At 42.5% G+C, this 17,973-nt stretch overlaps 1 protein-coding gene across 1 annotated transcript in view; it reads left to right on the forward strand.

Annotated features, from left to right (window-relative positions):
• The window catches only part of LOC123492852 (F-BAR and double SH3 domains protein 1-like), a 35,576-nt gene extending 18,942 nt beyond the window's left edge, over positions 1-16,634 (forward strand). The window contains exons 15-19 of the mRNA XM_045226199.1: positions 10,469-10,661; positions 11,710-11,930; positions 12,230-12,419; positions 12,650-12,702; positions 15,365-16,634. Coding sequence (XP_045082134.1) covers positions 10,469-10,661; positions 11,710-11,930; positions 12,230-12,419; positions 12,650-12,702; positions 15,365-15,415 — 708 coding nt within the window. The 3' untranslated portion in view covers positions 15,416-16,634. The remainder of the gene's footprint in view (positions 1-10,468; positions 10,662-11,709; positions 11,931-12,229; positions 12,420-12,649; positions 12,703-15,364) is intronic.
• Positions 16,635-17,973: the final 1,339 nt, after the last annotated feature.

Here is a 17,973-nt window from a genome sequence, read left to right on the forward strand (position 1 = left end):
AATTGACTTTACCGTTATCACCAGTTCCGTTTTACATTTATCATGGGTTTGTTTAATTCCCCATCGATGTACTGCGTCCATTCCATTCTCATAGTATGTTCCTCAGGTATGTTTAAACACCCTTGCCCAAGGACATGAGCATTCCCCAGTGCAGATTTATTTACCATACCTTCTAGCACCTAACTTTCTTGTACACGCCCCCTTCTTACCAAAGCCCCCAAAACCTCCTATCTCTTCATGGGAGAAGTCGAATGGTATCTTGAATCCCCCATCTTGTCCTAAACTGACTTTAACTATTAAAATAATAATTCCCCCAATAGTCTTTCTTGGTTTCAGTATTTCTACGAGATCGAATCAGTGCATCATTCCCCTGTTTAGGTTGACCTGGATTAATCCATAATATGGTTAACATGATGATGCAGCTCAGAGTCCCCCAAAATCCCCAAAACCGCCATCCCAATCCTGTCCCTGACTCACCTGCCTGGTACTTCCCCATACCCACACCTCTATAAACACCCCACAGTGATGAAAGGTCGGGGTAGGGTTTCTTCGTTAACAGAGTTTACCCCCGAACCCTAATGGTCAGTTCTTCTCTTTAACTCTGTGTGTGTTCAACAGTGTTGGTATGTGGGCCTACCTTTTTGCAGTGGGTAACGTTGACCCAAGTGGCTCTCTCAGCTATTGTTATAGCGAAGGCAGTTACCAATAGGACTTGGTATGGTCCCTCCCAGTGTGACTGCTTTCAATCCTTTTTCCTCAACGATTGGTTCCACACCCAGTCTCCAGGTTATATAGAGCGGGTCACCTTCTCCTTTAGTTCACCTGTGGGGCACAAAACCTCTGACATACAGGTGTGGTTAATAAACTACCTTCTCACGTGTTCTGCTAGGGTGCTCTCTAGTTCTATGTCTGCCTGTCTGGTCCTGCCAACTGTGGCATTCTGTAAGGTCTTCCAAACACTTTCTCAAAGGGGGATAACCCATCTTTATTTGGGGTTACTCTAAATTTCTTTCCTTCACTCCGTGATAACTCTATAAAATCAAATTCCAATTGCTGGAAAGGGTACTTAGCCGGAGGATACTCACCCTGAGGTGCCCTTTGTCTGCCCTGGTGATTATTTTGAGCATAGATAACACATGTTGAACAAAAGTTTATTTTTATTTTTTATAATTAGTAATCCCATATGCAACAAAGTGTTGTTTAATCTGCTCTACGATCCATCCCTCCTTTTGACACGTCACTGCCCATGTGTCAATATTACCACCTACCTAAACAATCACTTAGGTAATATTGGTAATTTATCAACCAATTGCCATCCCTTATTTATTTTTGAGACTGTCCCTTTCTTCTTTATTGCTCCTATCTTCCTGATCTCATTACCAAATAAATGATCTAGGTAATAGCTGTTTCGCATTAGATTGTGCCTTCCTCTGATTACTGCAGCTCATTGCATTAATTTAGTTTCAAATACCAACTTGTTGTATATTAAAGCATAATAAAAATGAAATTTGAATGACAACATTTGATAATACCTCAACTTACTTCTATCCCGTAAAAGTAATCCAAGATTAGTACAATATACTAGCAACAGGTACCCCTCATTCAGGGAAAGCTCTCTCTCTCTTCTGTTGTTTTATGGTTCAAATCATATATATTATTACCAAATTATAATCTTCTTCACACTTTTCACAGTATTATAAATTACCCTCAACTTGGTAAAATAAACTATCTTAAAGTCCTCCTCTCATGCCTTTAGAATTACCAGTGTGGATGATTAATTAACACCAGAAAGTCAAAACAGAGTTCAGAGGCAATTAAAATTATTCAACGAACTGTTCCATCCCATAGTATACTAAACATTACCATCATTCTAAATATTTCATAAATGTTACTTATCCCAAGTGTTCATTAAGTCCTCATGACATTTATTCTCATAAGAAATCATATATACCCTAAACTCAGTCAAAACCGAAAAACTCCATAAAATTCACTGTGTGTGTGCTCCTTTAAGACTTATCACCTTTGACCTGTTGAAAACCCCCTAAAATTGAAATAACAACCCTTTATAAACGTCATACTAGGTGTGTTGTTTTTTATTTGAAAAACCCAATTGAAAAACCCAATTGAAAAACAACAACCAAAAATAGCCAGGCCACACTTAATTTGGTAGCTCACTTTTACGACGTAAATACTGCCTACCTCCATTAAACTGCTCCCCCTATCACTGGACAACATTCCAATGAGATAAGCGAATCTCTTTCTCCTGGAAGAGAAATTATTCATTTAGTTAACCTTCAATTACCATCAGTGATCTAAAGATGGTAAGTACACACAAAACATGATACAGATATCCCCAGTCCTAACTTTTATTTTTATTTTTTATTTAACCTTTATTTAACCAGGTAAGCCAGTTGAGAACAAGTTCTCATTTACAACTGCGACCTGGCCAAGATAAAGCAAAGCAGTGCGATAAAAACAACAACACAGAGTTACATATGGGGTAAAAAAAACATAAGGTCATAAAATACAACAGAAAATATATATACAGTGTGTGCAAATGTAGCAAGTTATGGAGGTAAGGCAATAAATAGGCTATAGTGCAAAATAATTACAATTAGTATTAACACTGGAATGCTAGATGTGCAAGAGATTATGTGCAAATAGAGATACTGGGGTGCAAAATAGCAAAATAAATAACAATATAGGGATGAGGTAGTTGGGTGGGCTAATTTCAGATGGGCTGTGTACATGTGCAGTGATCGGTAAGGTGCTCTGACAACTGATGCTTAAAGTTAGTGAGGGAGATAAGAGTCTCCAGCTTCAGAGATTCTTGCAATTCGTTCCAGTCATTGGCAGCAGAGAACTGGAAGGAATGGCGGCCAAAGGAGGTGTTGGCTTTGGGAATGACCAGTGAGATATACCTGCTGGAGCGCAGACTACGGGTGGGTGCTGCTATGGTGACCAATGAGCTAAGATAAGGCGGGATTTGCCTAGCAGTGATTTATAGATGGCCTGGAGCCAGTGGGTTTGACGGACGAACATGTAGTGAGGACCAGCCAACAAGAGCGTACAGGTCACAGTGGTGGGTAGTGTATGGGGCTTTGGAGACAAAACGGATGGCACTGTGATAGACTACATCCAATTTGCTGAGTAGAGTGTTGGAGGCTATTTTGTAAATGACATCGCCGAAGTCAAGGATCGGTAGGATAGTCCGTTTTACGAGGGCATGTTTGGCAGCATGAGTGAAGGAGGCTTTGTTGTGAAATAGGAAGCCGATTCTAGATTTAACTTTGGATTGGAGATTCTTAATGTGAGTCTGGAAGGAGAGTTTACAGTCTAACCAGACACCTAGGTATTTGTAGTTGTCCACATACTCTAGGTCAGACCCGTCGAGAGTGGTGATTCTAGTCGGGTGGGCGGGTGCCAGCAGCGTTCGATTGAAGAGCATGCATTTAGTTTTACTAGTGTTTAAGAGCAGTTGGAGGCTACTGAAGGAGTGTTGTATGGCATTGAAGCTAGTTTGGAGGTTTGTTAACACAGTGTCCAACTCATCAATAATCGTTTGTATCAATCTAATTCCTCATAATTAGTCCATAAAACCACTCAAAATTCCTCGAGTATACAATGATTATGTTTAATTGATTACCCTTCAGATCATATCCTCTTTCAATCTTACAATGATTATTGAACCCCTAAATCTGCTCCATGTGATCCCATATCAAATGATCCATTATCGTTTATTTGATCAACACCTTAGAAAAATCTGTTTCCCCTTCTATTGTTCCTGTCACCCTTCTTAATGTCATATTTCACTCATTTGCCAATATAATCCCTTACTTCATATAAGTAAGCAGTGATATTTTATTCCAGGCATCTATAAAAAAAAAAAATTTGATACGTTGTCTCCTACTGTCCCTTAACATATACTGTAGGGGATTTCCCTCAATCCTGGGAAAAAAATAAAAACAAGAAACTCCCCCCTCAGAACACATCAGATAACTTCACGTATCATTAAATTCACTAAACCTATAAATAACAAACCCATAACCACCTTCCGGTAATCTACTGATTTAAACCTGTTGCATTAATTTATTAAAATATAAACCTATTGTTTAATAAATCCACTGTTTGCATTGAACACATCTCTCAGTATCTCTAGGTATTGACTAATAGTCTCACTGTCTCCCTGCTTACACTCGTGTCTGTGATAATATTCTCTCAGATATTCTCTCAGATTATCACAGAGTTGTGCCAATTTATCTCCATAAGCCCCTCCTTCTGCCCACTCTAGAACCCCTGTATTCAGCTTAAAGCTGGCAGTCAGCCCTTCCATATCTCTTCTGAACTGGTGTACCCCCGTCTTAGGGTGGGGTATCCCTTCCACTGCCCTCACTACATCTCTCTGCTTCGTTTATTAAATCCTGGCATTAGTAAATTCTATCCACACACCACTGAAAAACAAAAACAAACAAAAAACGACTATCTCTCAGAGGTATGGTTTTGAGGGACGTCTGGACGCAGATAAACTCGAATCCATTTGTTCTGGCCTCACTATCTCTCCGAGAGTTGGCACTAACCTCTCTTACTCCTCTTTCTCTCTCCCAACCTGCTCTTGGTAAACTGCATACCTTTTATTGCTTCTGGTTTCATAGGGTATTGCTTCTGATATGGCCTATGATTAGATTTGGGTATCACCTGTACTGGAATTACCCCTTTTATTAATCCTACGTCTGCTGGACCCCGGGACCACAAATGCTCTGGAACTTCTTTTAAGTCTGACTCCTGTTGTTCTGTCAACAGGTATTCCTCTCCTCAGTATCTGCTATTCTCATCTAAATGTACTCCGGGAACTGAATTGGCTCTCCAATTCAATTTCCGACAATACCTATCTGTGGATGGGCTGTGTTGATCTCCACTCACAATATTATATTTATATATATTTTTTTTATATTTAAGTCATTTAGCAGACGCTCTTATCCAGAGCGACTTACAGGAGAAATTAGGGTTAAGTGCCTAGCTCAAAGGCTAATCGACATTTTTCACCTAGGGGCACATCAACATTTTTCACCTAGTTGGCTCGGGGATTCGAACCAGCGACCTTTCAGTTACCGGCCCAACGCTCTTAACCACCCCCCCGTTCTTCACTGTCTCCACACATATGCTTCCCCATGTACCACTCCAACTTTACTTGTTTCTATCTGTCTACCACCCACGCATTGTCTATCCATTCTACACCCTCTTCTCCCGTATCCCTCAATCCCTGCCTGCTGTCCCAGCTACACCTCTGTAGAAGTGGGCAACAAAGATCGGGTCCCTCTCTTCTAGAATGTGCAGGAAACTGTTCCTCTCCTCCTCACTCCATGACTCAAACCATTGGGTCCAGAGGCGCAGTTGGCACTCAGAGATATTTGGTGGGCTGTCCTTAACCTGTAGCGTATTGAGCGACTTGAGGAGGGTACACACTTTCCCTGGCACAGCTTTCCCCAACAGGTCCTCCATATTGACCCAATCAGTGATCCTCTTACCCTTGGATACCCACTGGCCCATGTCTTTCCAGTCCTCTGCTGGCTCCTTTGCTAGGGACACATGTGGGCTCCATCTTTCCCTGAACAGTCTCTGACTTGGGGCCCTAGTTCCACCTCCACTGCTGCGTGGGTGTTGTCATAGTGAAACAATTTCAAGGCTATAGTCCTTTCTGTGGTTTTAAATAATGCTTCCTCATAGATTGCATCTGGACCTGGGTGTTGGTTATACCAGAGAGTACAGTGTAGGTCATCGGGGGACATTTTAGTGGGGCCTGGTACTATATCATCAGCAAGTTCCATCAAGGTTCGGGGAATATCAGTTATTCCCCCCCTTAACAAATATTGACTATACCAATAACATGGCTCCCCTTCCCCACAGACCACCATATTGTCTCTGACTATGTGTGCTTTCATTCCCCTCTCAGTGGAAATGACGGCCACATTCAATTTAGTCATTACATCACGTCCTAGTAAATTTACAGGACACAGCTTAGATATCAGGACGGGTATGGTTGCCTCTCCTCCTGATTGGTCATGTTTAAGGGTTATTAGGACTGATAACCTTTCAATAAATTGATGACCAGAGGCAGATCGCACTATGATTTTCTCCCCATCAATCCTGACTCCATCTGGCTTGTCTGTTGCACAGATTGCTGTCCTGCAGGCTCCCGTATCACAAAGGAATTAAATGTTCTTACCCATTACTGTCAATGTCAAATAAGGTTTCTGTTCCTGTTGAAGTGCTAAGTCAATAGTAGCCAATTCAAACACCTCACAATTTGGATCAATGGGTTCCTTACTCTTCCCCTCACTAGAGTCTACTCTTTCTCCCTCAAGGACTAGTCACGCCTTATCTTCCTCACGCTCAAAGCTGGGAAATAGACGTCTGTTAGGCTTCTCTCTTTTTTCTTTCTTTCCTTTTCCTTTGGGTTTGCATTGAAAATAGTTATGGCCTGTCTTACCACAGTATCTGCATGGGGCCTCACACTCTCTGGTGAAATGCCCTCCTTTGTTACAGTTGAAGCACCGACCTCCCCCCTCACTTTTCCTGTGTTTCTGCCTTTACCCGCTATTTCCCCAAGAGTGGCCATTACGTACTCTGCTCCTTTCTGCTCTTTCTTGACTCTGTCCTGTCTGTTATTCTGCTCATGATGAATTGCATATCGTTTAACCTCAGCCAGCGATGCCACCCCCCCCAACCCACCAAAGTCCTTTTAATGGTTCTGCTTATCTCTGGTCTCATTCCACTGAGGAATGCTATCTTTAATTGCTGATGGTAGGGCGTATCATTCCCCTGTCTCTGGTCTGGTTCGGGTATGCCACTGTTTGCGTTAAACAAGTCTTTAACTCTCTCTAAGTACTGGCTGACAGTCTCACTATCCTCTTGTTTACACTCATGTGCTTTAGAGAAGTCTGCATGACGATGGTAATGTTCTCTGAGGCTATTACACAATTCAGTTATTTTCCCAACATACTCTCCGTGATCGGCCCATGGCAAAAGTGCCCTGAAACCCACTGCCCTCTAACGGCAGCCCAAACCTTACTATTCCTGTTTTGGGGTGGGTCATTCCTTCTACCGCTCTGGCCACGTCCTCTGTGTTCATGGCCTGTCTGCTAAATGGCATATTATTATTATTATTACTGTATACATCTAAGGTTGCTGGGGCCCCTTTCATTCCCCGCCAATAGATTAGGTAAGGCTATCAGTGGGTACTGGCCCCCTCCTACTCTCTCTCTCTCTCACTGCTTCTTTCTCCTTTACACACCTTATGTATCTGTTTAAGCATGGATTCGAGTTTATCTGCGTCCAGATGTCCCTCAAAACCATACCTCTCCCTCCACCTGGTTACATAATGGATATTTCTTCTATCCCTGGATTCCATAAATCTCTCATCTCCGGTTGACCCCGGGACCTCCTTGGAGGGTTTGCTTCCCATATTGGCAGGACTCTTTGATCGTCCTATACCCAAAACTTTGAACAATTACTTTATGGCTTTTACCAAATTCCTGAATCTCACCTTTATTTGAATTTAGATTACTTCCAACTCTCTAATAATTGTTTTTGTCACTTTAACTGAGTTGTTAGGGATTAAATAATTTAACACATTTGTTTTTAATGATTTATTCGATCTTTAATTAATTTCTTAAATGTTTGTTCCTCAAAATAGTCAATTATAATTACTTACTTCCTCACATGACCTATTTTGGTCCCTGTTTTTGGAATGTATTCTTAGATGTGACTTTTGAGCAAATATGAAGTCTCACGCAAGATTATTGGTTAACACTACCGGCAACTTGGAGTTTGTACTTAGACAAATTACGGCCCCAATTTCATGACGTGGAGTTTGTACTTAGACAAATTACGGCTCCAGTTCCATGACTTGGAGTTTGTACTAAAACAAATTACGGCTCCAGTTTCATGACTTGGAGTTTGTACTAAGACAAATTACGGCTCCAGTTTCATGGAACGGATAGAGTTACTGCTAATCTACAGTTGTTTGTGACTTATAATATTCTATTTCTCACACATACTATTTTAATTCCCCCTGGTGTACTTTTGACAACCCTCTTTCATATTGTCTCAACACAAGGCTAGTTTATGTTCTGTAATGGCCTCTCTACCCGGAGTCTATTTCGGACCCCCCCTTTGCTACACCAGTCATATTTCCTACTTATTTAGAATACTCACGCGCGGTTTTCTCTAGATAAGCGACTAAAAACACGATGGCAAGACTTCCTTGAGGGTTTTGGTAATCATTCTCTGTCCTTTACAAGAATTACAACAGTTATTGCAAGTTCAGATAATTTCCCCCAAAACCCATGAATAAAGACTACTGACCTTATTCTTGTAGCTGGGACTCAATTTGGTTGGATCTCGTCACCGTTCCTGTCGTGAACCAGTTCATCACCGGCCTGGATTAACCCTCAATCTTAGAGGTCAGGACTTTATCCCACGGATCCTAGATCCGCCCGTGCACGGTTTCAGGGTTCCCTGGGACGACAGACAACGGGTGTTGAGATCCGGCTCGAAGGACCAAGCTGTTACGTGAATTTCTATCCCAATGTTTCAAAAATGAACTTATTACTCAGTCTGTATCCCAGAGGTTGTAAATCTCTAATAATCAGACCAAGCAGCCCAGCATACAATCATCAGGCTTTATTCATGAGAACGTTCTGACATCACAATTTCAGAGTCCATCTTTTATACTCATACGTCATACAAACATCCCTCTTCTCTGTAGGCGGGCTGTAGTTTTCCACTTTAAAACTGCTCTCCTGACCATCAGTACACACACACACACACACATACACACACATACATACACACACACACACACATACACACACACACATGCATACACACATACATACACACACAAATGCATTCCTTAGTTATCGCCGTCCTCACAATATCCTGCATACTCCTTAAAAAACCTAACAGTTTCTCTCCTCCCTAAATTTGGAGGCCCCTTTATCTTGGTTTAGACAGTTCGCCTTTGTTGTCTGGTCTAACTCTTACTCACATTGCTAAATAGTAGCTCAATGCCATAGTCTTTACTGGTCCTATACTCACACATTTCTAACACATTTCACAGTTTCAGGGTGTAATAATTAGTCATTAATAATTAATCTATCAACAAACCATTTCTATACGAACCTCGCTTTGTCATGCTGAAACAGGAAAGGGCCTTCCCCAAACTGTTGCCACAAAGGTGGAAGCACAGAATCGTCTAGAATGACATTGTATGCTGTAGCGTTAAGATTTCCCTTAACTGGAACTAACAGGCCTAGCCCGAACCATGAAAAACAGCCCCAGACCATTATTCCTCCTCCACCAAACTTGACAGTTGGCACTATATATTGGGGCAGGTAGCGTTCTCCTGGCATGCGCCAATCCCAGATTTGTCCGTCGGATTGCCAGATGGTGAAGCGTGATTTATCACTCCAGAGAACACGTTTCCACTGCTCCAGAGTCCAATGGCGGCGAGCTTTTCACCACTCCAGCCTACGCCTGGCATTGCACAAGGTGATGTTAGGCTTTTGTGCGGTTGCTCGGCCATGGAAACTCATTTCATGAAGCTCCCGACGAACAGTTATTGTGCTGACGTTGCTTCCAGAGGCAGTTTGGAACTCGGTAGTGTGTGTTGCAACCGAGGACAGATGATTCTTACACGCTACGCGCTTCAGCACTCGGCGGTCCCGTTCCGTGAGCTTGTGTGGCCTACCACTTCGCTGAGCCATTGTTGCTCCTAAGACATTTTCACTTCACAATAATAGCACTTACAGTTGACCAGGGCAGCTCTAGCAGGGCATACATTTTACGAACTGACTTGTTGGAAAGGTGCCATCCTTTGACGGTGCCACATTGAAAGTCGCTGAGCTCTTCAGTAAGGCCATTCTACTGCCAATGTTTGTCTATGGAGATTGCATGGCTGTGTGCTCAATTTTATACACCTGTCAGCAACGGGTGTGGCTAAAATAGCAGAATCTACTAATTTCAAGGGGTGTCCACATACTTTTGTATATATAGTGTATATTCTTACAATAAATATTTTTGATTAATTACCAGTCTTGCTATTTTCAATGTTCCTGATAGGTCGATATTTCATTGGGGGCGGGAGTAGAGAACCTAGACCCAGCTGTCTGGTATCTAACTAATTTGACACAGTAACAACGGGAGATCGACTGATCTGCTGCTTTATTCTTGTGGCTTTTTGGTTGCAAGCAAGTTTGTTTTAACACGCTGGTGCACGTAATCTCCAGTTAGTAGCGTTTTAAGAAATCCAGCGCTAACCTGCAGCTGCGCGTTAAGCCTGTTGGTTGCAATTTACCCAACGAGACTCCATAATTGAATGGCTATAATACTATCTTTCTTAGCACATCTATGAAGTCCAGCTGTCTGACTACACTATCCATAAAGCCATGTTTTTGATCCTCTCCAGGCCCGTAATGCAGCAGGCCAGGTTGGCTATGTCCCTGAGAGGTACCTGCAGTTCCTGTGGTCACCAGGAGAGGGCTCCTCTGTCTGCCTGGCGCAGGGCTTCCCTGGTCCCCAGCTGGACTGGTCCTTCAACAGCTCCAGCTCCTCATCAGAACACTCCAAGAGGCAGCAGGGCCGCTCACCTCACTCTGGGGGTTAGTAAGGGCTCTTCTGTCTTAAGAATCATCACTAACCAGAAAGTCTCTCTCCCACCTCTGAATGTTTGTGACATGATTCATACCGTTTGGACAAGTGGCCAAATTCCAGGTTCAAGCCGTCATTGATATAACTGTGTCTCCCTCTTGTTAATCATTAGTAATGCTGTCTCCATCTTGTTAATCATTAGTAATGCTGTCTCCATCTTGTTAATCATTAGTAATGCTGTCTCCATCTTGTTAATCATTAGTAATGCTGTCTCCATCTTGTTAATCATTAGTAATGCTGTCTCCATCTTGTTAATCATTAGTAATGCTGTCTCCATCTTGTTAATCATTAGTAATGCTGTCTCCATCTTGTTAATAATTAGTAATGGTGTCTCCATCTTGTTAATCATTAGTAATGGTGTCTCCCTCTTGTTAATCATTAGTAATGCTGTCTCCATCTTGTTAATTGTTAGTAATGCTATCTCCATCTTGTTAATCGTTAGTAATGCTGTCTCCATCTTGTTAATCATTAGTAATGCTGTCTCCATCTTGTTAATCATCAGTAATGCTGTCTCCATCTTGTTAATCATTAGTAATGGTGTCTCCATCTTGTTAATCATTAGTAATGCTGTCTCCATCTTGTTAATTGTTAGTAATGCTATCTCCATCTTGTTAATCGTTAGTAATGCTGTCTCCATCTTGTTAATCATTAGTAATGGTGTCTCCATCTTGTTAATCATTAGTAATGCTGTCTCCATCTTGTTAATCGTTAGTAATGCTATCTCCATCTTGTTAATCTTTAGTAATGGTGTCTCCATCTTGTTAATTGTTAGTAATGGTGTCTCCATCTTGTTAATCATTAGTAATGCTGTCTCCATCTTGTTAATCATTAGTAATTATGTCTCCATCTTGTTAATCATTAGTAATGTAAACAGCATTTACCCATGTATTATTGACTTGTCTGAGTGTGTTCTGTGGTGTAGGTCTGGCACAGGCTCTGTATGAGTACCAGTCTGATGTCTGTGTGTTTGGTTCTGGTCTGGTCTGTTCTGTGGTGTAGGTCTTGCGCGGGCTCTGTATGAGTACCAGGGCCAGGGTCCAGAGGAGCTGTCCTTCCCAGAAGGGGCGGTCATCAGGCTGTTGCACTGCCGCCAGGGAGAGGTGGACGACGGCTTCTGGGAGGGAGAGCTGGACGGACGCATGGGGGTCTTTCCTTCTCTGGTGGTGGAGCTGCTGGGAGATGGGGAGGAAGAGGAAGAGGAGGAAGAGGAGGAGGAGGAGGTGAGAGATCTGGTTAACCCTCTGAATGACACTGTTGTCAAATGTACCTGGACTCAAAACCTACAGGGAGTGATGAGAAAGAAAGCTTTGAACAAACAATATGGATGAGGTCTAGTTGTGCAGTGTGCCACCTTGTGGTATAATACTGTACAACACATTCCATAAGACTAGTCAAATGATAGAAGATTCATCTCTGCAGAATTTGGAGTCTGTTAAAAAACTCTCTGCATTCTCAAGGGGATTACTTGGTATTATTTTCATGATCTGAATTCCCGTTGTTTCTACATTTCATTCTGCAGAGCCTTCCAACCCCTACTCTTCCTCCATTCTCTCCACCCATCCCTATCTCTGGAACACCTTGCAGTCTCCTCTGCTCCTCATCTGGCCATAAGTCCTGGTCTATAAACAGTACGCCCCCTAAGGACCCGGAGGACAGGTTGCAGGCTTCTTTCTCACTGAAAACACAGAGCCTGTCAGACAGCAGGGCAGGTGGGGATTCACTCTCAGTCATCATAGAAACCCCATAGACTTCATTAACAATGTACAGTACCACACACTGTTAGAAACCCCATAGACTTAATTAACAATGGACAGTACCATGCACTGTTAGAAACCCCATAGACTTCATTAACAATGTACAGTACCACAACACTGTTTTGTTCCTTTTCTTTTCTCTGAACACTGTGTATCTGGTCTTGTTCTCTCTCATGTCCTCTCAGAGAGTGGAGGCAGCACACACAGCTCCCCTGACCTCTCAGCCAGGATTCAACCGGTATGTAGACTACACTAGGGCTGGGTAGGGTAGGGCTGGGCAGGGCAGGGTAGGGCAGGGTAGGGCAGGGTAGTGCTGGGTAGGGCAGGGTAGGGCTGGGTAGGGCTGTGCAGGGCTGGGTAGGGCAGGGCTGGGTAGGGCTGGGCAGGGCTGGGTAGGGCTGGGTAGAGTAGGCTGGGCTGGGTAGGGGTGGGTAGGGCTGGGTAGAGTAGGGCTGGGCAGGGCTGGGTAGGGTAGGGGCTGGGTAGGGGCCGAGCTGGGTAGGGCTGGGTAGGGCTGGGTAGGGTAGGCTGGGCTGGGTAGGGGTGGATAGGGCTGGGTAGGGCTGTGCAGGGCTGGGTAGGGCAGGGCTGGGTAGGGCTGGGTAGGGTAGGGCTGGGTAGGGCCGAGCTGGGTAGGGCTGGGTAGGGCTGGGTAGGGTAGGCTGGGCTGGGTAGGGGTGGATAGGGCTGAGTAGGGCTGTGCAGGGCTGGGTAGGGCAGGGCTGGGTAGGGCTGGGTAGGGCTGGGCAGGGCTGGGTAGGGTAGGCTGGGTAGGGCTGTGCTGGGCTGGGTTTGTGCCGGTTTCTCATTTTCTTATCATATCCTTATTTGTGGTGTCCAATCATCTTGATTGAGTCTTGGAGCAGAAAGCGAGACGGCTCGGTTTTTCAGTCATTATATTATGCTCCATAAGCGTGAACATGCTCTTAAATCTTTTCAGTTGATCAAATCTTCATGCAGTTTCTATTGTCTGCCGAATGCCCTCATTAAAGCTCAAAATGCACTATTACTGTAGGTACAGTGAGGGAAAAAAGTATTTGATCCCCTGCTGATTTTGTATGTTTGCCCACTGACAAAGACATGATGGGGTGGCAGGTAGCTTAGTGGTTAAGAGCGTTGTGCCAGTAACCGAAAGGTCGCTGGTTCTAATCCCCGAGCCGACTAGGTGAAAAATCTGTCGATGTGCCCTTGAGCAAGGCACTTAACCCTAATTGCTCCTGTAAGTCGCTCTGGATAAGAGCGTCTGCTAAATGACTAAAATGTAATGTAAATGTATGATCAGTCTATAATTTTAATGGTAGGTTTATTTGAACAGTGAGAGACAGAATAACAACAAAAAAATCCAGAAAAACGCATGTCAAAAATGTTATACATTGATTTGCATTTTAATGAGGGAAATAAGTATTTGACCCCTCTGCAAAACATGATTTAGTACTTGGTGGCAAAACCCTTGTTGGCAATCACAGAGGTCAGACGTTTCTTGTAGTTGGCCACCAGGTTTGCACACATCTCAGGAGGGATTTTGTCCCACTCCTCTTTGCAGATCTTCTCCAAGTCATTAAGGTTTCGAGGCTGACGTTTGGCAACTCGAACCTTCAGCTCCCTCCACAGATTTTCTATGGGATTAAGGTCTGGAGACTGGCTAGGCCACTCCAGGACCTTAATGTGCCTCTTCTTGAGCCACTCCTTTGTTGCCTTGGCCGTGTGTTTTGGGTCATTGTCATGCTGGAATACCCATCCACGACCCATTTTCAATGTCCTGGCTGAGGGAAGGAGGTTCTCACCCAAGATTTGACAGTACATGGCCCTGTCCATCGTCCCTTTGATGCGGTGAAGTTGTCCTGTCCCCTTAGCAGAAAAACACCCCCAAAGCATAATGTTTCCACCTCCATGTTTGACAGTGGGGATGGTGTTCTTGGGGTCATAGGCAGCATTCCTCCTCCTCCAAACACGGCGAGTTGAGTTGATGCCAAAGAGCTCCATTTTGGTCTCATCTGACCACAACACTTTCACCCAGTTCTCCTCTGAATCATTCAGATGTTCATTGGCAAACTTCAGACGGGCATGTATATGTGCTTTCTTGAGCAGGGGGACCTTGCGGGCGCTGCAGGATTTCAGTCCTTCACGGCATAGTGTGTTACCAATTGTTTTCTTGGTGACTATGGTCCCAGCTGCCTTGAGATCATTGACAAGATCCTCCCGTGTAGTTCTGGGCTGATTCCTCACCGTTCTCATGATCATTGCAACTCCACGAGGTGAGAACTTGCATGGAGCCCCAGGCCGAGGGAGATTGACAGTTATTTTGTGTTTCTTCCATTTGCGAATAATCGCACCAACTGTTGTTACCTTCTCACCAAGCTGCTTGGCGATGGTCTTGTAGCCCATTCCAGCCTTGTGTAGGTCTACAATCTTGTCCCTGACATCCTTGGAGAGCTCTTTGGTCTTGGCCATGGTGGAGAGTTTGGAATCTGATTGATTGATTGCTTCTGTGGACAGGTGTCTTTTATACAGGTAACAAGATGAGATTAGGAGCACTCCCTTTAAGAGTGTGCTCCTAATCTCAGCTCGTTACCTGTATAAAAGACACCTGGGAGCCAGAAATCTTTCTAATTGAGAGGGGGTCAAATACTTATTTCCCTCATTAAAATGCAAATCAATTTATAACATTTTTGACATGCGTTTTTCTGGATTTTTTTGTTGTTATTCTGTCTCTCACTATTCAAATAAACCTACTATTAAAATTATAGACTGATCATTTCTTTGTCAGTGGGCAAACGTACAAAAATCAGCAGGGGATCAAATACTTTTTTCCCTCACTGTAGAATGTTTTGTAAAACTACATTCAGTCTCTTTTGAAGCATTTCATCTGTCTGTCTTTATTCATTGTTTTGTTGTCCCAGACAAGGGCTCCCCCTCTTCCCCCGACTCAGAGACACTCCCACATGCCCTGAGGAAGCATGTGTGGGGGAGTCTTCAGAAGAGACAGAGTGGACACCACAGGAGATTCTTGTGCCTTCACTGAAAGGATTAAACACACCATCACAGGGACGTACAGTACATAGCTACCAGGTGAGCTCTGTCTCTACTTGACAGGCTACACTATTAATGAAAGTCAGTATTCTTGTATAGTTTATGTGATAATATGTCAAAAACATGGCTTCATCTGTCTCAGAGCTTCAGGGACATCATTCACCAGTTTTCAGAAGTATTACACTATCTTTTAGGAACTGATGTTTATAATTTGCGTATGATAAGATATAGGGTTATTTGAGATCCTGTAGAAAAGTGCAGTATTGTGGTTCAAATAAACTTGTGCCTGATGTTTTTACCTTGCATTATAATGTACTGTATTAATTCTACAGTAGTAAACCATATTCTACATTTCATGTTCTATTTCCATGAGAACCAGAATCAAACATGGACACTGAGATGTATTAAACAATCTTCCTGTTGTGTTTGTGCTTGTTAATATCTTACTTATGAATTACAGGATGGTTGACGTATCAGAAAGGAATGTTCGAACAATACCAAATTGTTTTAAGTCCACCGCAACAATTAGTCATATGAACACAAAGGTCAAATGCATAGCTTTAATATATACTTAGTCTGATTCCTTAAGAATTGTTCATTGTACAGCTACATTTTCACATTTGATTAATAGTATGCATATAGTATACATATGTTTTCCTCATGAGTTATTTCCAGCTTCTGTCAATGAAGACACATGCAATATATGATTCTAAGGCCATTACAAACACATGTATATATAGTTTACACTCAGTGGACACAGTGTAAGACTAAGGAGTTAGATCATTGCTGTGAACAGATAATGCACGTAGCAGCCATGACCAGCAGAGGAGACCACATCCTGGTAACACAAACAGGAAACACCTTCGACTTCACAAAAATAATACTTTGAATGGTGTGCTTTTGTTTGCCAGTTCATTTGAAAACATGAAATCTTCATTGAAATCAGTCATATTCTGTGCTTAGCAGAGCTATAACCAGATATACTAGCGTTCACATGTGTAGTTACAGTACTGTTCGCTGGTGAAACATTTATGACTGTGACATACAATCAGATATATACAGTAGTAAGCTTTTCATTTCTTGACCGTTTCACATCTCTGATGTATATTAAAGTAAACATGTCTAATGCATATAAACGCCATTGTGTTAACTGTTCTTTATTGCATATTATAATATTTTCAATGTTGATACTATCTCTACAAGGTTACACCAACAATCCCATTCACTCTGATCAGCCTTTACATTCAGAAGTGGATCACAGTAATTTAACCTGGCATTTGCTTCCTTGACAAAACATAACAATCCTTTTTTTAAATAAGTATTTAGTCACATCAAAACCTTTAATTTTCTAAGTGCAATGCATCTGTAGTAAATTAAAACAGATGTGATCAGTTTCAACAACTATTAAATTAGGACATGAAGGAAGCAAAACTAGATTAAATAATTTGGTATCAAGAGTTTCACATCATTTCCATCAGTCAAGTTAAAATCAGGAATATTATCATCGTATGGCTAAAACTGTATTCTCTGGCTAATAAGGACATATCACCTGTTGTGCAAAAAAATTAACACAGCCTTAATGTCCTGTTGACATTGAACATCATATCACACTGAAATCCCATTGGCTCTTTGTTAAAATGATGAAGTGCAGCGATAAGGAATTGGAGTCAATGAGAGAGAAGAGGTGTTGTATGTCTATGAGAGAGAAGAGGTGTTGTATGTCTATGAGAGAAGAGGTGTTGTATGTCTATGAGAGAGAAGAGGTGTTGCATGTCTATGAGAGAGAAGGGGTGTTGTATGTCTATGAGAGAGAAGAGGTGTTGTATGTCTATGAGAGAGAAGAGGTGTTGCATGTCTATGAGAGAGAAAAAATATGTGTTGTATATCTATGAGAGAGAAGAGGTGTTGTATGTCAATGAAAGAGAAGAGGTGTTGTATGTCTATGAGCGAGAAGGGGTGTTGTATGTCTATGAGAGAGAAGAGGTGTTGTATGTCTGAGAGAAGAGGTGTTGTATATCTATGAGAGAGAAGAGGTGTTGTATGTCTGAGAGAAGAGGTGTTGTATATCTGAGAGAAGAGGTGTTGTATGTCTGAGAGAAGAGGTGTTGTATGTCTATGAGAGAGAAGAGGTGTTGTATGTCTATGAGAGAGAAGAGGTGTTGTATGTCTGAGAGAAGAGGTGTTGTATGTCTGAGAGAAGAGGTGTTGTATGTCTGAGAGAAGAGGTGTTGTATGTCTGAGAGAAGAGGTGTTGTATGTCTATGAGAGAGAAGAGGTGTTGTATGTCTATGAAAGAGAAGAGGTGTTGTATGTCTGAGAGAAGAGGTGTTGTATATCTGAGAGAAGAGGTGTTGTATGTCTGAGAGAAGAGGTGTTGTATGTCTATGAGAGAGAAGAGGTGTTGTATGTCTATGAAAGAGAAGAGGTGTTGTATGTCTGAGAGAAGAGGTGTTGTATGTCTATGAGAGAGAAGAGGTGT

This window comes from Coregonus clupeaformis, chromosome 2 (genome assembly GCF_020615455.1).
Source record: "Coregonus clupeaformis isolate EN_2021a chromosome 2, ASM2061545v1, whole genome shotgun sequence".
NCBI lineage: Eukaryota > Metazoa > Chordata > Actinopteri > Salmoniformes > Salmonidae > Coregonus > Coregonus clupeaformis.